This window comes from Carassius gibelio, chromosome A22 (genome assembly GCF_023724105.1).
Source record: "Carassius gibelio isolate Cgi1373 ecotype wild population from Czech Republic chromosome A22, carGib1.2-hapl.c, whole genome shotgun sequence".
Lineage (NCBI taxonomy): Eukaryota > Metazoa > Chordata > Actinopteri > Cypriniformes > Cyprinidae > Carassius > Carassius gibelio.
The window spans coordinates 8,559,558-8,584,000 of NC_068392.1; the positions used below are offsets into that span (position 1 = coordinate 8,559,558).

The 24,443-nt window shown below is 38.9% G+C and overlaps 2 protein-coding genes across 2 annotated transcripts in view; one reads left to right on the forward strand and one right to left on the reverse strand.

Moving 5' to 3' along the window:
* dph5 (diphthamide biosynthesis 5) overlaps nucleotides 1-11,509 on the forward strand; it is a 30,064-nt gene extending 18,555 nt beyond the window's left edge. The window contains 7 exon segments of the mRNA XM_052538153.1: nucleotides 1,033-1,105; nucleotides 2,010-2,119; nucleotides 5,077-5,197; nucleotides 6,779-6,818; nucleotides 7,795-7,898; nucleotides 8,078-8,096; nucleotides 10,396-11,509. Coding sequence (XP_052394113.1) covers nucleotides 1,033-1,105; nucleotides 2,010-2,119; nucleotides 5,077-5,197; nucleotides 6,779-6,818; nucleotides 7,795-7,898; nucleotides 8,078-8,096; nucleotides 10,396-10,612 — 684 coding nt within the window. The 3' untranslated portion in view covers nucleotides 10,613-11,509.
* Nucleotides 11,510-12,140: 631 nt separating this feature from the next.
* slc30a7 (solute carrier family 30 member 7) lies at nucleotides 12,141-24,163 on the reverse strand. The gene is made up of 11 exons (XM_052539449.1): nucleotides 23,972-24,163; nucleotides 23,368-23,469; nucleotides 21,596-21,709; nucleotides 21,350-21,437; nucleotides 21,119-21,248; nucleotides 20,836-20,988; nucleotides 20,679-20,729; nucleotides 17,948-18,083; nucleotides 13,364-13,454; nucleotides 12,933-13,082; nucleotides 12,141-12,832 (listed from the first exon to the last, which is right to left on the reverse strand). The coding sequence occupies exons 1-11, from the start codon at nucleotides 24,049-24,051 to the stop codon at nucleotides 12,785-12,787; spliced, it is 1,143 nt and encodes a 380-aa protein (XP_052395409.1). The 5' UTR covers nucleotides 24,052-24,163; the 3' UTR covers nucleotides 12,141-12,784.
* Between the last annotated feature and the right edge of the window lie 280 nt (nucleotides 24,164-24,443).

Here is a 24,443-nt window from a genome sequence, read left to right on the forward strand (position 1 = left end):
ATACCAAAAAAATTGCGATCACTCAAAAATGTTTTGCATTACACCGAAAACCTTTGCGTCCCTCTTTTGAAAGCGTTCAGTCACAAAGTGCTTGTTTTCACTAACAAAACCTTTGCATTACCCATATAAACTTTCTTTTAGGAGCTGTGCTTGAAAATAGCTGTCTAGGAGCATGACCAAGATGGCCTCCGAGCGACTTGGCCACTCTACTTTACTCTCCCAAATAAAGCAAATAGATTTCAATAATTATGTGTCAGCCAAACCAACACATAACAACCCGAAAAACCAGAAATGTCTTTGTTTGGCTTCACATTACAAGTTCACTGGTGGTGGAGCCCAGATGGTCTATGAGCTTTAAGATCTTGTAAGCCTTATATTTAGATTAAGGACCTTTGACTGCACTTTGTGTTCATTCATTACAGGTATCAGCTGTGGGTAACAAAAGGTCTTCACCCTTATTCACAGCATATTAACCTACAAATAAACCAGGTCAAGCTCAAGGTCAGCTAAACCGTGGTTATTAAGTACAATGGATGTATCTCGACACACATTAGAAGTCATAGTTGAGGCCTATGAAAAAGCTGCAAAAGTCATAAATCAACAAAACAGAAAGTCATGAAAAGCTGCATTATGTGGTATTTGGGATAAGACTGTGAGCACATTTATCATCGTAAAGTTTCTCTGCAATTTGAGGGTGAAACTGACGGCTTTACAGAGTAAATAAACAGCAAACAGTATAGTACATTGTGAATTACACAATACGGCTGTACTTGTGTAAAGGCTGCACATGTAGTTTTAAGGTTAATGAGAGTTTACCCATTAAATGCCCAGACTTCATTCTAAACCAATGTTTTGTGAGCTGTGTGGCGATTATAAGTCACGCAAAGACACAATAACCTAAATATGTGCCAAAACAACTGAAAATGTCTAAACACAATATATATATGTGGCAGATTGGGTAAGTATATTTTTAGTATTAAGTGTTCTGATTATTGTAAACCTAATAAACATTTGTACATTAATACCTTCTAGTCTCTGCCCTACCTGGTAACGAACCTGTGTGATGTCAGTGACGTTGCGTTTCTAGTGGTTGGTTATCCTTTTGGGAAAGACTAACTAACTACTTCAAGATCTACAGCCAGTCTCTGCTATTAAAGTCAGATTTATTCCATGTGTGACTATAACTGCAAACTTGTCCTGAACTAAGATATCCGTCAATGAGGATTAACCATCAACAGTATAGTTTGTCAACTTTCATATATGAGGTTTCTATGCATATTTGTCATATGATGCACCTCATATGTTGCCATTGTTTTCACTCACCCATAACTTGCCTTCACTTACGCCACAATCCCACAAGTGCAATGACTCATCAGAAAAAATCTAAAACCACACATACAGAGATGCATTGGAAAGCTTTATCACTAGCCTATATGAGTCAGATTTCATTAGGAATAAAGAAAAAATGATATGAGAAATTGGAGAAAATGTTATCTTATAACTTATTTGGCTAAGAAGATAAGATAATGCCCACAAAAACAATTAAGTGCACTTGAAAGCATGCACTCCTCAAAATAAGTTTCCCTTTAAACCATAAGTGTAAGGGGAAAAACACTTTCTACAGCCCAACAGAAGATAAATAATGGAAATGTTTCCTATTATTCAGGATATTAGTGCCTGAAGAACCACAGAGTGGTTGAGAACTAGAGCTCTGGGGTGCAGCATTATGGGTCTTACCAGACGTGGACGTCTGAGGCATGGGTACTGTGGAAACGCTCCAGAAGAGATGAACTAATTACACCGCACTTTCCCGTCTCGGCAGCTTCTAGTCACGGTTGAGCTTTGCATGGTGTTTGGCTCCAGCGTTTTTTCAGCCAAACCACTGAAACCCACATAGTGGATGGGGGACGTGAGTCTGACTCCTCATTTTCATGCACTTCAGAATCTGTGGGTTTAATCAAGTTTAATGATATATTCAAGAACGAAAGAACCTCAGTTTCTTTTCTCCAGAGCTACGACCCACATTGACCTGGTTCTGTGAGCATTGAATGATGGGATTCGGTATGGCGTTATTCACAATGCTTCCATCATGAATGCGGTGGGCTGTTGTGGATTGCAGGTAAGGATAAAGTTGCGGGCGAAATCCAGTCAATAGAGATTGGGAATGTTACAAATGGCGAAAATTTTTCCAAATTGGTCATGCAGTTTCGCCACTTTGACCAATAGAAAGCAGTTCGGTTTGAAAGTGACTTCTGTGCAAGTTGTGCTTTCACACATCGCTACACTATTACCAGTAGACCATATTTGCTCCCAAAATTTGGCAGAAAATTCAGTAATGCTGCCGCACATTAACTCAGTGCTTCCCTATGGTGTCATTGTCAACATACTTTCCAGAGAACGTACTTCGCTATCGTGTGTCATTCGTCCCCAGTCTCTCGTGAAAACAATCAAATGACATTACAGCCTTTGTGTCGTAGGCGTCCCAGCGGAGTCTATCAACGAAGGCAACTGGCCATCAATAACAGCCCCCTGTATTGACCTGTCAGGGCAGCTTTATGTACCAAGAGGCCCCAGATGCCGCCCTAAACTCACGATAGGCATCTTCAGATGATCTGAGATCAGCGGTGCCATTTCTAAAGGATATTATTTAGGTTGGAAAAGAAGGTACTAAATCATCTACTGCAGCTGCTGCTCTCAGCCACAGAGGGATCTGGAAGGATAACACACACTTTGCAGTTACTGTTTGGGTGTAGATCATGACACACTAATTAGAAGCAATCAAAAACCAGGGATGCCACAAAAAAGAATGACTCAAGACTTTCTACACCCAGTGGTGTGTTGTTTTTGTTACCAAAAACATGTGATTTTGTTTTGTTTCCAAAGTCAAATGATTGTATGAGAAGGTTTGGTTTTGCTCTGCATCTCTTCTGACTAGGTCATGAATTCGGAATGACGATTTTAAATGTTGCGATGAAATTAACGTAGCGACAGCTATTTTCTTCCACATTGTGACATATGGTGCGTTCAAGTCATCTCGTATAGATCGTATTTACGAGTTGAATGCACATGAACGCCAACACAATATCGTAAATACCAGTGGGGGAGCTCGGGATTTTCTTTAAGCCCCGATCTGTACGAGTTGGGGGGCGTGTCAGTGATTAACATGGCGGAATACACAATACTTAAAGGTATTTAGCTGTGATATTGTCAGGCTTTTCTATTTACAGCGCAGTAAGTTAATCAATGACGCATAATATGATGCCATTATAATATAACAATGCAACTTGTAACAATAAAGTTGGCAATGGCTTCATAAATTAATTTAAAACATTAAAAACGAAGTATACCTAATGGACATTTATTTGTTCTCCTTTTCTAGAACAAGAGTTTAAGAACATTGCTGTATTTTTGTATTATTAATTAAGAGAAAGTACACCGCCATCTTTCTCCGTTGAAAGTGACTTGAACGCACATGCCTTCATAAGCACGACTTCCCACCTCATGCGTACGAACTTCCCAGGAGGACTTGAACGCACCAATACACCCGAGTGAAATGGATTAGCAAAAAAAGTAGCATGGGAACTTGCGGGAGATTGTAAGAAAGGGTGGTGTTTAAACAGACTAAATTATTGGAGAAATACGGCATATATCACTTAAGAGAAATCTATAATTTCACTGGAAGATTGAATTGTGACATTTTTTTTTATAAAAAAATAGCATGAATCAGTTGGTAATAATAAGATCAGCTTGCATTTAGAGATAGGTAAGGTGAATTTTCATTTCGTGCCAACTTTAAATGGATCTTTCACACAGAAAAGTGACATGACATTTAGCCAAGTATGGTGACCCATACTCAGAATCCGTGCTCTTCATTTAACCCATCCAAAGTGCACACACACAGAGCAGTGGGCAGCATTTATGTTGCTGCACCCAGGGAGCATTTGGGATTTCGATGCCTTGCTCAAGTGCACCTCAAGTCATGATTGCCGGCCCGAGATTTGAACCCACAACCCTAGTGTTAGGATTCAAACTCTCTAACCGCTAGACCACGACTTCCCTGAAATGAAACTTCTGTCCTTGTGTCATTCCAAACCTGACTGACGTCCATTCTTCTTCAAGATATTTTAACTCTTTTTGTTCAAACGATGAAAGTCAGTCAGTGGGGTCCAAAACAACATTGTTCAAACTACATTTTTCAAAACATCTTCTTTTCTTAGACTATCAGCATGCAAAAACCTGCAGAGCCCTGCACATGACACTTAGGAAAAAATAGATAATATGTATACGAACAAAAAATGTGTTCCCATAACTAATTGGTTTGTGGGCATGCTTCAGTTATATTGTTTGCATTTAATCAAATGTTAATCTCTTTAATCAATACTGTTTAATTAACCATTCTCTTGTTAAGGTAAATCAAGTCTACACTTGTTCCCTCATTCCAATTTTATTTGATGTAACTAAAACGCGAGAGCAAATTAGTATGTTTGTTTATATAATATCTTGTTTAAGGGGCCCCGTAAAAACTCTCTTCATCCCCTTTAAGTCACCACTGCTGAATTTGTTATAGATAAACAAAAAGGCATTCATCTAGGACTCACAAACGGAGTTTGTCAGGGGTGTCCTAACCTGCTCCTGGAGTGTCACTGTCCTGCAGAGTTTAGCTCCAACCATAATTTAACACACCTTGAACCAGCTACTCAAGGTCTTCAGATTCACTAGAAACTTCCAGGCATGTACGTTAGAGTTGCACTCTACAGAACACTGACCCTCCAGGAGCAGGATTGGACACCCCTTGGTACTTCAACACTCCCTATGTGTTTGTTCATATCGCACTAATACATTCTTCAGATGGTCTGTAGGACCTGAAGTAACTGGTAACAAGTCTGCTTGCTGTAATGTCACTTTGTTGTCTCAGCTGTGCGGCACTCTAGTGTTCAGAATGATGTCATGCTTACTGCATAACAGGAAGCACCTTGTCGGTGGATAAACAGAACTGGTTACTCGTGAACACACTGACCAATGCAAAATAAGATCTAGTGTGAATGAGTATGAATGTGATTGCATTTTCTTCATAAGCTGTACAACTTCAAGAAGACTGTGTCCATTATGTTTTGGATGGGCACATGGAGACCTACGAGCTTCTATGATAAGATCAAGAAGAACAGGGATATGGGCCTGCACACGCTGTGCCTGCTGGGTAAGCTCTTCCTTTGAGTCTTTGTTAATGACATCATATAACCTTCTGTCTGATCACAATTGGCAGGTTCTCATGTCCCTTGGCTCTATTCCCAAGCAAATTTCCATGCATGTATATTTGTTTCATCTTTAACTGTCATTGTAACTATGAATGTGTCAAAACCAGAAGCGACGACCCCTGTATTTTGACGTCCCGTCAAATAGGCATTTCCCTTCGGGACGCACATTAAACTTAGAACCATTGCAAATGCTTTGGTACCCCCCAAGGCAGATCGTCGCAAATAATTTATGTTTATATCCGTGTGCCATGGAGATTTCCAGCCAACTCCTGTTTTAAAGCCCTGTTTTCCAAAGTACCAGTGGGATTTCCCGTTGGAAGGCAGCTTTGGTAATGAATGTTGGTAAAATAGTAGTCTACTGGTTAGGGGTTGGGACAGAGGGGGAGGGGTGGGAGTCCCCAGGTGCTTTCCAGCTAAGAAGTCAGAGAGCAAAAGCGAGGGCAAAAATGAGCAAGAGAGGGATCAGGGTTATTAACCTTATTATTCAAAAGCAAACAGAGGAAGGCGGGCATCAGGCACCTCCCCATCCACCATTGGCCGCAAGAGTGCTTATCTAATACAATAAGCTGCAGACACAACAAAAGCACACACACACACACACACACACACACACAGACAAAACACAAGGAATAAACACTGCATCCATTCATCATAACGTTGCTAACAAGACGTGGGCAATCCATCAAGCTGGCAAATATTAGTTCATTTATTTGCTGGTGTTTTAAGATTTAATTCAAAAATAAAATGAGATATGTAATTCCAAAAAGTCTGACAGTGTCTACACATCAAACTTGAACTTGTTCCATTTTAATTTTTTATACGGTACTCTGCTACCCCAGCCACATCTTTCTCTATCCAACTAAAAAAATAAAAGTGATTTTGTTTTGCTAATATCAATAATTAATTTTGAATTTGTTAATTTTCTGTTTTTTGTTCCGTTTTTTTTTTTCTTTCAGTAATATCATTAATAATGAATTTGCTGGGGTTTTTAAACAAATATAATTACGAGTTTTGTATAAATTTGCTGTTTTTTAAACATTAATTGATTATGGATTTTGTCTGTTTTAAATCTTTTGCAAAGCTTTTACGTAAAAAAAGGGTAGATTTACATACATTTTCTTTGGCCTTTTAAAATTCATGCAAAGTCAGTGTTGATATCATATTTCCATTTATAAAGAAAGTAGGAAACTAAGAAATTGTCCTATTTTATTGTAGCTGAATTCTAGGCTTGAAGTCTCATCTGATTGGTCCGTTATTTATAAACATTTTGAGGTTAATGAAGAAGCTTTCAGTGTAGAAATGGTGTGAGAACATGACTGGTCATGATTTGTACATTTGTCTTTGTTCTCAATATGAAGCCCTCTCAGGTGTAGTGTGAAAATGTACTGGCGCTCCAGACTGAGTGGGGTCAGCAGCTCCAGATGGAGGGGCGACCTACCATTTATGATGTGACGTTAACATCCAGAGAGGCCTAGTTTATAAAACCCAAGCTTATTGTTTTGTACAACTCCCTTGTTTCGCAGATATCAAAGTCAAAGAGCAGTCCTTGAAGAATTTAATGAGGTAAGATTCCCTTACTACTTCTGATTTTCTGTGGGGTTGAGTGGGTTCTGCTGATTTATATCTAGTCTGTGGTGCTTTTCCAGGAGGGTCGATTTGTGGTTTATAGCAGACATTGAGTTAACATATATGCAATCTGCAAGTAACAAAAGTAAAAACCGTGGGCGCTTGTTTGACTTGGACGCATGATATGTTATCATGGACCTTCCCTGGGCCACGTCCAGAACTGCCACAGTATAATTTTCCCTTCTGAAGCCTTCAGAAATATGTTTATCGGCAACAGTGAACTTCATCAACTGCTTTCATACTTGAACTTGAAGTCTTTCTGAAAAACTTTCACTGGTGTTGAATTATTTTTCATCGTAGAAGATGGTTGTTAACTCTTTGCTCTCTCCGTGGTGTCCTATAATTATCTCCCTCCTTGGTCACACACTTTGTGTAATTTTATATCCAATCCACATAAACCCCAAATGGGTTTTAGTGTTCCACTATGTATGCTATAAGGAGACGAGCATTGGGCCTGGTGCGTGCTCCCTGTTTAAGGCTGGAAAGTGTGTTAATGTCTCCCAGATTTATTGGCACTGCTATACCATTACTTGGAAATGGAATATCCATATGCTGCATGATTTTGGTCACAGTCAGATGTTTGTCCAGGGAGGTTGGTGCCCTTCACTGCAGGGAGGGGGAAATGGCCCCCCAAAAAATTCAAAGCATGTCTCCAACTTCCTTAAGTTGACTGATTCCATTAAAGACAGACCGATGGTCCGTTAAAAGCTAATGTACCTTAAGCATGCAGAGTATTCAACTTTAAAGCTCAATTGTAAATTGCATTAATGGTCACCTACTTGCTCAGTGTTCTGGGACCACCTGCAACCTGTGCATTAACTAATTTCGACACTGTCAAGGATGCAGACAGATTAATGGAAGACATCAGATACATCTGCTCACCTTAAAGTTTACCAACCCTCTCTCTTTCCAGGGGTCAAAAGATTTACGAGCCTCCCAGGTACATGACTGTTGCTCAGGCAGCTGAGCAACTCTTAGAGATACTACTGAACGGACGGGATCGGGGTCAGGAACTGGGTATGTTACTCTTGCAGACCTTTCTGTATTGCATGAAATCGTCTGTTAACTCTGTGGTTGAACAATCTGATGTCTGGCCGACTTGAGACACTGGGAAGCATTGACGTAAAATTGGATTAGATTTGATTGAAGAGCTTTGTGATCGTTCACAGTTTGTCCTATTCTTTCATTCAATGCAGCAATGACTGAAGACAGAAGGTGTTTCTCAATGTCAAGGAAGGATCTTTGGAAGCCAGTATTTCGAGGATGCTACGTCATCGACATCCGTCGAAGGACTGTTCCAATGTCGAGGATCCTCGGAATTTCAACCAAGGACTGAGTCCTTCGTTCAAAGAATATCCCATACACAAGAAAGGATGCATATGTGTATCCTTTGCGCTCTCAAATCACCCACAATCCTACGCGGGCAGCTTTGCTATCTAACATTAAAAAAAATTCAAAAATTCAAAAATGTCGAACGTTAACGTAGTCGGAGCGTTAACGGTTTTTATTTACGTTACCAAACATTTGTTATAACTGTAGTAAATATAAGCAAAGTTTGACGTTTAAATGCCAGTATAAATTACTACCGTATTGATATTGTAAATTATACAAATACAAATGGTTAACTGAACCGGACCTGTCATTTAACAATTGGTTCCGTCAACGGCATTTCTTTTATAAATAACTAGTTAAGTTGTCCAAATAGCGTTATTCAAACGGACCTTTTCACTGACGTAATGACGCAATTACGTGCACTTGCTAGCCTGTTCCATTTACAGTATTGTTCAAAATAATAGCAGTACAATGTGACTAACCAGAATAATCAAGGTTTTTAGTATATTTTTTATTGCTACGTGGCAAACAAGTTACCAGTAGGTTCAGTAGATTGTCAGAAAACAAACAAGACCCAGCATTCATGATATGCACGCTCTTAAGGCTGTGCAATTGGGCAATTAGTTGAAAGGGGTGTGTTCAAAAAAATAGCAGTGTCTACCTTTGACTGTACAAACTCAAAACTATTTTGTACAAACATTTTTTTTTTCTGGGATTTAGCAATCCTGTGAATCACTAAACTAATATTTAGTTGTATGACCACAGTTTTTTAAAACTGCTTGACATCTGTGTGGCATGGAGTCAACCAACTTGTGGCACCTCTCAGCTGTTATTCCACTCCATGATTCTTTAACAACATTCCACAATTCATTCACATTTCTTGGTTTTGCTTCAGAAACAGCATTTTTGATATCACCCCACAAGTTCTCAATTGGATTAAGGTCTGGAGATTGGGCTGGCCACTCCATAACATTAATTTTGTTGGTTTGGAACCAAGACTTTGCCCGTTTACTAGTGTGTTTTGGGTCATTGTCTTGTTGAAACAACCATTTCAAGGGCATGTCCTCTTCAGCATAGGGCAACATGACCTCTTCAAGTATTTTAACATATGCAAACTGATCCATGATCCCTGGTATGCGATAAATAGGCCCAACACCATAGTAGGAGAAACATGCCCATATCATGATGCTTGCACCTCCATGCTTCACTGTCTTCACTGTGTACTGTGGCTTGAATTCAGAGTTTGGGGGTCGTCTCACAAACTGCCTGTGGCCCTTGGACCCAAAAAGAACAATTTTACTCTCATCAGTCCACAAAATGTTCCTCCATTTCTCTTTAGGCCAGTTGATGTGTTCTTTGGCAAATTGTAACCTCTTCTGCACATGCCTTTTTTTTAACAGAGGGACTTTGCGGGGGATTCTTGAAAATAGATTAGCTTCACACAGACGTCTTCTAACTGTCACAGTACTTACAGGTAACTCCAGACTGTCTTTGATCATCCTGGAGGTGATCATTGGCTGAGCCTTTGCCATTCTGGTTATTCTTCTATCCATTTTGATGGTTGTCTTCCGTTTTCTTCCACGTCTCTCTGGTTTTGCTCTCCATTTTAAGGCATTGGAGATCATTTTAGCTGAACAGCCTATCATTTTTTGCACCTCTTTATAGGTTTTCCCCTCTCTAATCAACTTTTTAATCAAAGTACGCTGTTCTTCTGAACAATGTCTTGAACGACCCATTTTCCTCAGCTTTCAAATGCATGTTCAACAAGTGTTGGCTTCATCCTTAAATAGGGGCCACCTGATTCACACCTGTTTCTTCACAAAATTGATGACCTCAGTGATTGAATGCCACACTGCTATTTTTTTGAACACACCCCTTTCAACTAATTCAACTATTTGCCCAATTGCACAGCCTTAAGAGCGTGCATATCATGAATGCTGGGTCTCATTTGTTTTCTGAGAATCTACTGAACCTACTGGTAACTTGTTTGCCACGTAGCAATAAAAAAAATATACAAAAAACCTTGATTATTCTGGTTAGTCACATTGTACTGCTATTATTTTGAACAATACTGTACGTGTTCTCCGTATGCTAAAGAGGAGTCTCACCTAGCCTCTGAAGGAAGTGGCTTGGAAGGATCAGTCCAACCAAGGAAGCATCCTTGACATTGAGAAACGCCTAGAGTCTGTGTTGGTCTGGCTTGGATCGGAGCCAAGGACCAGACCATCCGTTCTGGGACGCTGCAAGAGTTGGTGTCCTGTGACCTTGGAGGACCACTTCCTTTCATGATCATCAATGGCCACCTTCATCCTCTAGAGGTTAACATGTTGAAACTCTTCAGAGGTCCTGAGGGACTGAAGACCTTGAAGATGACTGATAGTTCCACATACGTTTCTTGATACCCAAGAAGCTTGTGCTCCTCAAGAAAAAAAGTTTCCTTTTCAGTGCTCCTGGGTTTTTCTAAAAAGGAAAAGCAGACAAGGCGGCCCACGTGAGAGCCTAGAGCTGCCGGAGGGTCAGGAGAGCACGCAAATGACATAATTGTTATTCCAGATCAAATTTGACCACTATAACCTTTAAGTACCAGTCGGGCCAGGGTTGCATTTCATTACAAGATTTAGATTGGAAGTGGGATGATTATTTTGACGTGTGGTGGTCATGTTCTTGCTGTTGAAAAATATATGAAGGAATTATAATAGAGGAAATGGAAAAGATTATTGTGGACCAACTGCATCTGGGTTGCATTAGTGCCTCTGAAATGGAGCTTTCTTTGAAATTGGCATAATGTTTCCATACATTTCTTAATGGAACTTTCTCTGTAAGAATGTAAATAAGAAAAAAAGCGAATACTGAGATTCTTTGGAGCATGTCATAATGAATGAAGATTGATTTTCGTACAGTCATCGCCACTGATTACATCAACGCCCTATTGTGGTTTGGCTGCTTTCAACTACATCTTTGATTTTGTTTGTGATCTCTCATTGCAAAGAAAGTGAACAAAGCTTTTGTCAGAAAGTAGCTTGCCTCTGTCTGCTTTATATACACAAAGACAAATTAGAGTTCACGTGTTGGATTTAGAGATTATTTGGTTTACAGATCTGCATCTGCTTTTTACTGCCATCAAAATACAAAGCCCAAGATTCACTAACTTTCTTTAAACTTTAACTGGTTAAAGTGAAGGTTATGTACCTTTTGGCACACCTTTGACAAAATAAACGTATGGCTTGTTTCCACCTTGCAGTATGGTATGCAATTATTTAACTGATTATATATATATATATATATATATATATATATATATATATATATATATATATATATATATATATATATATATATATATATATATATATATATATATATATATATATAATAAAATTAACATTTTGGTGCAATCTTAATAGCTTGGCTAACAAAGTTTAACAAATGTTAAACAATATAACAATACTGTCCTGAAAAATTATACCTCAAAACTCTTCATCCTTTCAAATGCAACTAAAAATGTTCAAATGTCGTTTCTTCATCCCATTACGGAGTAGAATTTTTTTTTTTTTTTTTTTTTTTTTTTTTTTTTAAGTACAGCTTAAAACCTTTTTTTTTTTTTTTTGCTGAAAATTACTGGAGTAAGTCTTGAAAATCACAAGGAAATCTTGATCAATTTTAATCTGAAAAAAGTCTGTCTCCAGTCAGTACTAGCCTTGATTAACTGTTTCCACAGATTAATTGAAGGGAAATAAACCGTAAAAGGCTCTGACATATTACTGCAAATATGTTGGACTTTCCTACTGATACTTGCACCTTCTTGTGTATTAAAAAAAATAAAAATAATCATGGAGATGTTTTACAATTTCCATTCAAGTCAACAGCTGCTTCCATTTAATTCTGTCTATATGAATTTTTACACCATGCATAAACAGCAAAGCCAAATGCAAAGGAATGTTTTAATTGTAGACAGAACTCAAGGTCATAAAGATCCAGTTTTCATCGCATTCATGTTGACAATCAAACATGATGGTGAAAGCGATTGTCCATGATCATTTTTAAAAAGGCACTTAAGAAATGCAGACAAATGTTTTGTTTACATAATGGCATTGGCAAACTGATTCTGCACTTCTTTACAACTGTGCAACTGAAAATCAAAGCAGGTGAAGTACAAAAAGTCAATGAATCACATACTGCTATATTTTTTTTAAATGTCCACTGAACTCCACATTCAATAATTAAAACCCCATTCTGATACAGGAAAGGGGTAGCAATTATGAACAAAAGAAACAGTTTTGTAGGGATTATAAAAATCAAAAGCAATGGGGAACTTCAAAAATAACAAAAGTTCAAATGATCGAGAGGGTGCACCAATGTTGCAAGTTCTTGCTTCCCTCAAAAAGCTGGTCAATTGATTTCTGGCAGGAGTGGAGTCAGACAGGTTGGACTGCACCAGCTCCATCTTGATCCAAGATGGAAGTGGAGCGACAGAAACCCAAAGATGGGTTGAGGTGGAGAATTTCCCCACAGCAGCACAGAGGGCCTTTGGTCCCGGGACTCCCAAAGATCAGGAGAAGTGTGGTGGACTTCTACATGGCTGCCACTTCAATCTGAACATACAGTTGTCTGACGCCAACCTGGGCACAGGGCAGAAAAGAACATGTAATGGAAAATTTGAAATTTGTCTCCTAATAAGTGAGATTAAGTTGTTAAAGCTGTGTTTCCAACGGTCCCCACCTGTGTGAAAATGTTGTGTGTTTGGCTGAGAATCCATCTAGAATCTGCATCGGGCGCCACAAGGAGTTTGAGTGTACCAATATACACATCTGTGCAAAGGGTCCAGAAGTGAGGTTCCTGGAGGTTATAGACGCCCTTAAGCTGCTGGACCTGCAGGGAACATTTGCGGTTAGCAAACACAACCCCCGTTTTTCTCAAAGGTTTAGACAGTCATTAGGGTGCTTAGACGGTCACTGGCAATCTAGAACCATTTTAGGCAAAAACCTGGAACTGCTATATAGCAAGATTGAGGTTCTGACCCTCAATAGGGTGTTAAGTTCCCATTTTTCAAATGTGGGTCCTTGTATAGCTAGTTATGTTTCAGTTGATATCCCTGTCTAACCAAGTAGCCAACTTTCACAAATAGGGTTCAGATGATGAAAATAACTTACCCTTTGATAGCATTCAGGAAGGGTATGGTCCAGAGGAGGAGGCGTCCGTTGCATCAAGATCCCTATGGATTCCCTGAGCAGAGGAACCACACTGTGGAAAAGAGGGAGGCGAGAAATGAGTCGCCGTTCTAGGAGACAAGAATTCAATGGAGCGCCAACTGCTAGGCAAACTCTGGCAACAGGAAGGGACGCCACACATAAAAACATCATTGGTTAGTGACCTAACAGCTCGACACATCGTGTTATAAGCTAGGGAGAGGAAATTCTGTTAATATCATGACAAACAAGAACTCCTTTCATTAGGGTTATTTCAGAGCATGCTCCAACATTAACTTGCCCATCTTATGGTTGGGGTGGAGTAACAGAGCTGTGCTGATGTCATTCTAACAGCTGTAGTGCGTGTGAGCCTGCAAACAACCCCGAGCAGACCTGGATAGACATCCAAACCCATTCATTCTGCCGAAGAATCACTTGGCAGAAACGGTTGACTGGTTAAAATAGTACTAAGACTATTTCTCTCCTAACCAGTCAGCCGTTTCAGCCCCATCAAAGCTAGGTCTTGGCTAGGCCAGCATCTTACAAAGTCATCAGTTCTCCTTCAAACCTTCAAGGCCTGACCACTGCTCCATCTGGGAACCATTAGAGGGTTCCTTGGTTTGGACTTTTTTCCCGGTCCCTAATCTACTCTATCACCCCCATGTTCTCCTGAACTCCTCCCTGAAACCCAAGCCTCAGTTTGGGACACGCCAAAGTGGAGAAGCTGATGGCTGTCCCATTTGGACATTCATGGACTCATTTCACAACATCTACAAATGGCACACACTGCTGAAAAACTGCAACAACGTGTGCCTTCAAAATATTTTGCCCCAACATTGCTTTGATAAAATTAGCAATCATGTTACTCACAAGGCTTTCATTTCACAATAGTCCTTTCTTGACCCGTGAGGTTCTACAGACATTTACTACCCTATATCAAGAGTTGATATGCAACTAGATATCTGATATTTTTAAATCACCGTTGCCCTCATTAGTCCATGTAAATTGGACTAAATTAGTAAAGTGTCCTCTAAAAAAAAAAAAAAAAAACATGTAAGATTGAATCATTAAATATAAACAATTGCTATTAGTGATTAATACACAATCTTCCTGTAGTCTCTCAAATAAAATGAGGTTATAAAAGCTGCATTTATAAATAACATTTTAAAATGGTTAAAACGGTGTTAAAGCAAATATGTCGTGTCAAGTTTCTGGAGGTTTTTCTATAATTAACAAATGTTCCCATCAACATGTACTTTGACAGGGCATCGTGAAACTTCCTGCTGTGCATTCCTCTCAGTAACCGGTGCTGGGCAATAAAATGAAAACAGGAAAGTACTGGATGAGGGTACCTCAGACCTCTGACTTCATACTATTGTTCCATATCTTCCTGTTCAGTGAAACAGAGCCACTCTTACTCACCATTTGCTGGCGCTTGATCGCTAACCTGCCCCGAAAATGCTGTAATGCAGTTACAAAAGTGACTCAGCTGCCTGAAATACAATTATGTGCAAGCATCAAGGTTAAGCTGGCCAGTGACACAAACGCAATGTCACCACCTAGGTCAGGGTGACAATCAGGATCAAATATTTCTGCAAGGATGCTTGTAATCACCTATGGACTTTTTTGGAAACCAGGAAAACAGCCTGGAGACACGCGGCACAAAGCAGTCACTCGTAAAAGCACACACACTTCTAAACCACATGGAAATTATTTGTTATCACGCCCAGACAACCTGAGTACCTAACTGGAGCACAGAAATATTTATGACACCAGACCCACCGCGAGAATGAGGTGACTGTAGCGAAGTCTGCGTCTGAAACATCACAGTGGGAATTATAGCAGGTACATTTAATTTAATTTCTATGGCAAGTAGTTATTGGGATTCCACCACAAAAAGCTTCAGATGCTTTGCTGCTAGGAACGAACTGCACTGAAGCTATGGTGGTCATAACCACAGGATTGAATAGCTATTTGGCCTTGTGCATAAAATGTATGCTTCGTTTTTACAGTTTGAGAGTCTTCAAATGTTCAAACATCTTCTGACCAGCTCTACTAACACTACTATAAATGATCACTAATACTAAAACTCTTTTACCACACAGCTGATGGTCAAAAAAGGTCCAATCTGAATGTAGAAGACAATTTGTGTAAAACGGAATGAATCTCGTGAAACATGTCTGGGTCACAACTATAACCTGATTGATACAGCCCTCAGCTGACAAAAATTACTTCTATATGCAGAGCTGAGTGTTAAATAAGTGTTGCATGTATATGTGACTTGTTCCTGCATCAATACATAAATTATCATTCTGAAAGTCTTTACAGTATCTAGTAGCCGGCACAGTGCTAAAGTGTATTATGTGAAGAAATACAGTAGATCAAAGAATAACATGCAGCTTCAGAGAGCCGTTAGACACATTTGCACTGAGGATTGACAAATGAATTCATCCTCAAAGGCCCAGCTTAGCACGGCCAGAACAAATGTTAATTACTGTTAGCGTTCTTTACACGCCCGTTTCTCGGGCTTTAGGCTGTGGCCCAAAGCGATTAGCGGTCTTTGGAAGACTTTGGTGGTGGGGGACTGCTGTAGGTCACAGCAGCAGGACTCCTCCACTCCCTTCAACTAATCACAGGGTAGAGCAGAGCTAGCTGCTGCAGCCGTACACAGATATCCCCCTAAAGCAAGCCTAGCGCACCCAGAGTGGTCTTAGCTAAACACGCCCCAGTTCACATGCAGCAGGGGGTCTTGTGCAGAGGGTACCGCGCAAATGTGTCACGCCTCAGGTGCATCTGTTGAAGGAGAAGTCTATCATCTTACTGAAAGGTCAAACATCCAAATTTGAGCGAGATGGCGGAATCAAAACAAGGCGGTCTCTTGAGAATATCAATCTCACAATGAGGGGTATATGGGGAAAATGCTATCCAAACAAAGCAGAGTCCATCTTAACGATCAAACAAAGAGCCACAGACATTCCGTGTGGCCAATTATATCGCTCTCAAGACTCGAACGATGAATGATTCTGCTATGCCAGACGTACACAGACATGAAGTTCAAATGTGTAAGAGAGTCTAGAGCTGCAGATGAACTCATGCTTTGGACACACAATAGCGGTGCTTCCCCAAACACATTAAGCCTAGTTCTGCTGAACACTTCACTTTTCTTTGGAAATGTTCACATTAGCATACTACTATTTCTGCAGTATATGCTACAGCTTGCTATTGATTATGTCATTAATGACTCACCCTCATGTCGTTCCAAACCCGAAAGAAAAAATGACGACTTTATTCAGCATTGTCTTCTCTCGTCTGGTCTGTTGTGAGTGCGACTGCTGTGACTGTTGACGTATGACGCTGCTGACGTGTTTTCTGGTGCGCCCAATAACAAAGATAACACATCAGCAGCGTCGTGAACGTGAGAAGACTAGTATTGAATATGCTAGTATTCAATATGAATACAGCCAGAAATGTTGCTTAATTTTAGGTCTCAGAAAACCAATACATGTTTAGTCATATCAAAATCATTCAGCTTCAAAAGACACAGCATCTACAGATGGACCACAGGAACGTCAAGTCTTAAGCTTCACGAGCTCATGCAACGGTTTTTAATTCTCTGCTTTGTAGTTTAATGGCTTTCCATAGTTGTGTAATACCTTTGCACATGAGCCATACCAGATCGTCCTCCAGATTGCACCTGATTGAGACCGAGACGCTGTCATGCGCAGGTGCAATATGGGAAAACATCCACAGTCTGAGCCCTACTACTCTCAATTCTCAGGACTTGCCAATCGGTGCATGGAAAGCTGAAGAAGAGGGGAAAAAATGTCTTGGGTCTTGATGACACAAACCCCTCTTTTTTGAGAAACAGAAAGAAGGAAAAATCCATCTTAAAAGATGCCTTTGTTGAAGTAACATTCACAGATCGCCACCACATTCCAGAGAGGGAGAAGAAAAGCCTCAAACACGGACAAGAGGGAGAGAGAGGGGGGTTGGAGGGACGAGATGAATATGCTGGAAAGGCTTTGCTCAGACTCTTGCATTTTGCAAAAAGGGGCCACGAATGGTTCCTCTTCTCTCAAGCACAGTAACCACCGGCCATCTGAAATTTACACAGCCTTTACATACGTTTACCTACATCACACACAACAAATAAAGCATACTCATCCTCATAAAAGCATCTGACATGGCATTTTCAAGACTACGGAGGAGGAATGAGAGGTTTGGTAGCTTTAAAAAGTGATGAAATGCTATGCATTTTTCTTTCTCGACTGGAGTTGGTTGAAAAATGCCACATAAGAGTCAAATCCTGGGTTTTCTGGTTTGGCCACATGTTGAGAAAGTGCTCTGGGCTCCACCCTCGGAGCGTGTATCCTGTAATTCACCCGACTGGCACGCCAACGGCTTCACAGGGCTCTTGGTGAAGGGCACTGTGAAGTGGCTTTTGTATGATCTGTGTTAGGTGCTGTTGAGGGATTCTGGGTGGGGTCTGAGGATTGGAGGATTGTCTTGAGTTCTCGTAATAGCATGGGCCGGGGTTGGCGTACTCACCTCACTCCTATGAGAATCGAGATGAGCATGGAGCAGATGGGGTCGGCGATCATCAGGTCATATTTTTGCATTAGGAGGGCAGATATGATGACCCCGACACTGCCCAACGTGTCCGCAACAATGTGGAGAAAAACTCCTGGAATGAAGAAAATTAGGGTTAGGATTTATTCAGTAAAAAAGTCTGAAGGAGAATACTCGAAACCGTTCAAAATGTTTTTTATAAAATACAGTAAGTATAGCTATACTGTAACATTTTACTACAATTTAAAATAATGTTTCTATTTTAATATATTTTCAAACTTAGTTTGTTCCTGTGATGGTAAAGCTGAATTTTCAGCACCATTACTCCAGTTTTTCAGTGTCACATGATCCTTCAGAAATCATTTTAATATGCTAATTTGGTCCACAAGAAAAAAATAATAATTTAAAATAACTGAATCTAATTTAAAATAACTGAATCAAATTGAAATACCAAGTATTTGTGTGTGCTTTTAGCTAAGCAACTTGTTAACATCAAACTCTATTAAAATCATTTGTGAGTTGAGGAAAAAAAGACAAAAAAGGCCATTTGCATAAGTCATTCCCATAGTTTTCCAAACCGGTCACTTATGAAGTAGACTGTTATCGATGTAGGTAGTTTAGTTATACACTAAGGCTTTTGCCTACATGAAAGGCCCTGGTTTCACTTCAATAGCACTAATGAGATGTGGATACAGCATTTGCTAGCACCCATGTTCAAACATGACTATTGCGGACGGAACGAACCCGTGGTCTTGGATACATCTCTAGCGGTAACCCTCAAACTGATGATGTCATTCCACAAACAGATCATGAGAGTACGTCCTCGAATGGATGGCCAACCTGCAAGACTGCCCTCCCTGAATACATCTCCAGAATATATCATATGCTACTATGTTAAAACCAACTTGAGTGAGTTAGTCAACATTTCCTGAACATTTCCTGATCAACACTGGAGAATAGCTGTGGACTGTGGTATAATGGCACTGAGACGGTCCACTTTCCTTCACTCAAAATGAGTTGACATACTTGCGGTTACTTTTAGTTTTGCAGAAAGCACAACCGCAATAACGGAGCAAACTTCCTAATAAGTGAAGAATTCTTCCAAATGTGGTCAAAATAAATACTAGAAAAATAACAGGAATGCTGGAGCTCTGTGTGTCCTTAGAAAGAATGGCTTATAAAAGTACTAATAGCTTACTATGTTGTATAAACTAATTAAATTAAAATAAAATATACATTTTCACATTATAATACAAAAAAATTACAACGATATATATGTAAACATTTTCATTTTATTACAAATATCTTCCTTACATCAAAACTACTACTACTACTAATAATAATTGTTTTATTAATCTATTTTTGTATAACTTTTACGAAAAGTAAATTAATAATGTTTTATAAAATAATTATGATTCATTTTTATAAAATAATTATGATTCGTGAAAATATTTATTTTCAGCAAAATAAAAATTAATATTCTCACTTAATAACAATAATAAAATATTCCATTATTTTTAGTAAAATACTATTTTCATTAATTAATAATAATCCCTATTTATTATTATTATAGTAATTTAATAATATTTATGATAATACATTTATCGCTAAATATTGCTATTGATAATTTAAAACAATCATAATGAGAAAAAATATTTATTTTTGCTAGTTAATTATTATTACTTTGTTATTATCTTTTATAAAATAACCTCAATAATAATAAAAAAAATCTTATAATAATATATTCCAGTGCTTTTTTTGAAAAATTATCATAATAATTATAATTATTTTAATAAATGGTAATAGTAATTAAATAAAAAGACTATAATAATAATAATACTTGAGTATAATGTCTTAAACACAGGTATATACAAATATTTTTAGACAAATCAGGTTTCATTTGTCATACTACAAAAGGAAAGCCAAGTGCATTGCATTGTGAAATACAGTAGTCTGTGCAGTGCAGAATATTTCATACTGCATGTTTTGGCAAATAGACTACATCTACCGAGTATTCTGTGTAAAAAGTAAGTATAATAAACATAGCCAAAATAGGCATGAAAATCTTCAGGACGGGAGGCTGGTAGGATCTACTTGCAATTCATCACGGGGAGCAGAGAACAGGTCCCTCGGCTGGGATGGAGGCAGCGTAACCTTTTGCACTGTCACCTCCTCCCCTCCCTCTCTCTACATGGTCCTCCCCTCTGTGCCTCGTTCTTTCTCCCTTGAGCAGGCCTCCCAAAGGATCCATTCTCTCTCTGTGTGTGCCAGGGTGAAGGGGACAAACTACTTTCTCTGCTCTGCTCTTTCCCACACAAGCTCGGACAAAGGGATTTAAAGTGACAGTGTACCACGTTTGCTCCGGTGTCAGTGTTCACCTGGTCACCCCCCCCACCCCAAGTCAAAGGTTAGAGGTTAGAATGGTCAGAGGAGTCACTTGGTTGCACAGAAAAGTCCATCATCCAGTTACGTCTGATCTAGACCACTGTCTACCTTCAGTTTTTTTGTTTTTGTTTTTTTACTAGAGGACCTCATCCACTAAGAACTCAAAATACTGAGCACCTATAAAAGAAGAAAAAGCTGTCTAGACCTGATAAACGCGACTGTAAATAGTTTCCTATCTGGTGCCTTTTTAAAAGCATGGCAAATATTGTGACAAAACGATCTCTAGCGCCATCTGGAGGAGAACAAACATACAAAAAGACCATACCTTGTAAAATCTGCTTGCTGGAGCCTTTTCCCGGTGTGTGCAAATGGTCATCTGAGGACACAGACAGATAGAAATGATTTCTGCAATTTTCACAATAACACATCTGATGCATTAACAGAAACTGCGCTCAAATCAGTACTGTAGTTTCAGGTCTCACCATGGCAGTGGGGATCATCGTGTGAATGCCCGTGTCCTCCGTGTGAATGCCCATGGTCGTGTCCATGCTTGGACTCATGACTGTGGCCGTGGCCCCCATGACTGTGTCCATGTCCCGCACTGCCATTAAACAGAGAATGACTGTGGCCGTGACCTTAAAAATAAGAGCAACACATCTATAGAGAAACGTATGCACTTTATATCACCAAATAACTATATGAATTTAATAGCAAATACTGTGCAAATATACACTCATAGTTTGTTATTCTTTGTGAGACACTTACCTTCATCACCGTGTGAATGTCCATGACCTCCATGTTGAAAAACGAATATTCCTACAAGATTGACCAGCAGCCCTGCTATAGACACCGGGAGCAAACGATCATGGTGCACATCAGGGGGTTCCAGCGCCCTCTGGTGAGAAGACCAAACACCATCATTCAACAATAAAGATATTAGTGCATCAGTATGCCAATTGGGAAGTAAATGGACTGAAATCTTATACTACTGCACACCTCTACTCCTTCTGAGAAGATAAAGAAGGCGGTAAAGATGAGGAAAAGGCCGTTCACGAATCCTGCGAGCACTTCTGCTCTGACATACCTACAAAACAATCAAATGGACTTGCATAACAACGCAGCGAAGACATGCAGTTTCCTGTCAAAACCACTCGGGCAGAAGTCAAAGTGTCAGTTTTAGGAAACTTGTGTCATTGGTACACTACCCACAATAGCGGTTTCTAAACTGTGGTGTGCTCTCACCCATATGAGAAGGAGTCATTGGACCTCCAGCGTGAAATGACCGATGCTGCAAGGCCTGCCAGGAGAGCGGTGCAGTCAAAGAACATGTGAAAGGAATCCGAGATCAACCCTAGACTGAGAATCAAACCAACACAAAAAGGGAAGTGTAAAATTATCAGGAAACCTGAGAAATACATCCCACCCCATACTGAACTCAGAGCTTTTGTTAGACATTCACTCTTTCTCTTCAAGACAAAAAGAAAACAGTCCAAAAGTTCCATTCGTGCTGACAGAGATTTGGTTGTCAAGTTCCTTTCAAGTGGGTCAAATTACGCAAAATCAAACAAATACATTTAAACATTTAATAATATAATATATATATATATATATATATATATATATATATATATATAAATACTAAATTATATTCTTTTACTAATACATTTACATTTAATATTGATTTAAACATTGCTTATATAATGTACTGTATAAATATTTTGTGTAGACACATGCATAATGTATAAGCAATAATAATGAATAAAAAATATTAATGATTTAAATATGGGATTATGTCATTTGCATAATATTATAAAATGACAAAGTGTATTAAATTATTATAAACAGCAACAATAATTATTATAATTATAATAAAAATAATCATTGTTGTATTGTTCAATTTGCATAATATGATTATTGTTTTAAATAAAGTATTACAAACAAATAAATAAATAAAAATGCATACTATTATATTATTACTAGTGGTACTATTGTTGATTTAATAATAATAATAATGCTTCACTGTCTGCACTCCCATTCATGGGATGGTGTCATTTATTTGCATAATATTATCAGATGAAAGATAGCAGAGTAAATAAACTTATAATAAACAATATCAATAACAACAAAATATAAAAAAATGTAAATGATTTGCATAATGCTGTAATGCTCAACTCTGCTGCATGCATGACTGCGTCACTTAAAATCACATCAACTAAAACATTTAAAAAAACAACCAACAATGTTACAGCCTCAGTGAAAGTGGATGTATAATGTAAAAATGGCAAGACATTTAGTCGTTAAAGGGTTACTCCAACCCAAAATGAACATTTTGTAGAAAAGTGTACGCAGTTTGAGTTTAGCAGATGTTCTCCAAAATGGTGCTACGGTGAAACACAGAGGAGAAGAATTGTTGAATAAACTCTTTATTTTTTTTATTCTTCGCGTACAAAAAGTATTCTCTTCGCTTCATAACGTTACATTTGAACCACTGATGGACTATACTGAAGATGTCTTTTCTGGACCATAACAGTGTAATTTACTTGCTAGTCTATGGGACAGTCACAAGCCTCCCGGTTTTCATCCCAAATATCTTAAATCGCGTTCCGGAAACAAACAAAGCTTTTATGGGTTAGGAACAACATAGGGGGAGAGTAATCAATGACAAAATTTTAATTTTGAGGTGGAGTATCCCTTTAACATACCATGGCAAACAAATGGTTAATCCCGCACATGGGTTATATATAAAACTTGACAGCTGTTTCTCAAAACCAAGTAAGAACTGCTTATCTAAAATACATTTTCAGACATCAGAGGCATGTGTGAACGTTCAAAACACACCCTGTATTAGCTGAACTTCGATCAGCACTCAATCTCACTTCAAGGACGACTACGATGACAGCTCAGGGGAAAACCAACAATCAAAACATCGCTGACAGAAGATAGGGCCCAAAACAAAAGCACTAGCACATCCCACATTTAGACCTACGTGGCATAATCTCGCGTCGGACTGTTACCTGTTACTCCATATTCCGTACAGCAGCTCCACGAACGCGAACGACAGGTTCAAACACAGGAAGAAAAACAGATTGCGAGAGGTTTTATCGGCAAGAATCGATCTGGGGAAAGACATAAAGACAAAAAGAGAGAGTGGTTTCAGACGGACTCATTTATAAAGTGGCCTGACCAGACAGACTGGCTGCAGGAAGCCACAGCTAATCAATTACACAACCGTAGTTTATTCAAATAAAAGGGTCTAGAAAAAATGACATGTTGTCCGAACAATCTCTTGATAGACATATTATGTTGCGGAATACATTTCAACACATTTTTTAAAGTAAAATGAAAGATATTTAAGGTTACGTGTCAAATGTTTACTTCGTCCTGCTAACTGGCTAACTGAAAAAATTAGCTGTAACGTTAGTGGTCTGTATCTTTATTATAACTGTTCAATTGTTTTAGCATATAATTATATCCTTTAAATTTAAATAATGTCTTAAAGAGTCTAGTTTAATTTCTAATAATTCTCGAGTGCTAACTAGAATGCTAACTGCCTTAGCCACACAGAGCTGACAGCTGTGAGTGAACTCAATGAAATATTGAGCATTTTAATGTCTTTACCTGAACCAGCCCGATATCTTGACCAACAGGTTAAATTTGGCAGGCTTGTACTCGTCGTCTTTGATGGATAACGGGAGCATTTTTCAGCCGAACGGTAGTCTCCGGTAGCCGTTGAGCTGCACTGCGGCTTCTGGTCGCGAGACAGCGAGGAGTCCTGTGCGTCGAGGCGTCGACGTCGCGTGCGTCACGTCGCTGAGCCACTGTAGGATTAAACAAAACCAACACACATCTAATCCATTCATCTGTGTTAGGAATATTCACGAGTTTTATTTCATTTAGACGCGAAATGATCATTCATTCATGATACAAATAATTTTACGTTAAATTCATGAACGAAATATATGTGACCCTGGAGCACAAAACCAGTCTTAAGTGTCAATTTTTCGTACTGAGTATTATACATAATCTGAAAACTGAATAAATAAGCTTTGTTCAGGACAACTATGTGAATATCTTGAATATGAGGGTAGAA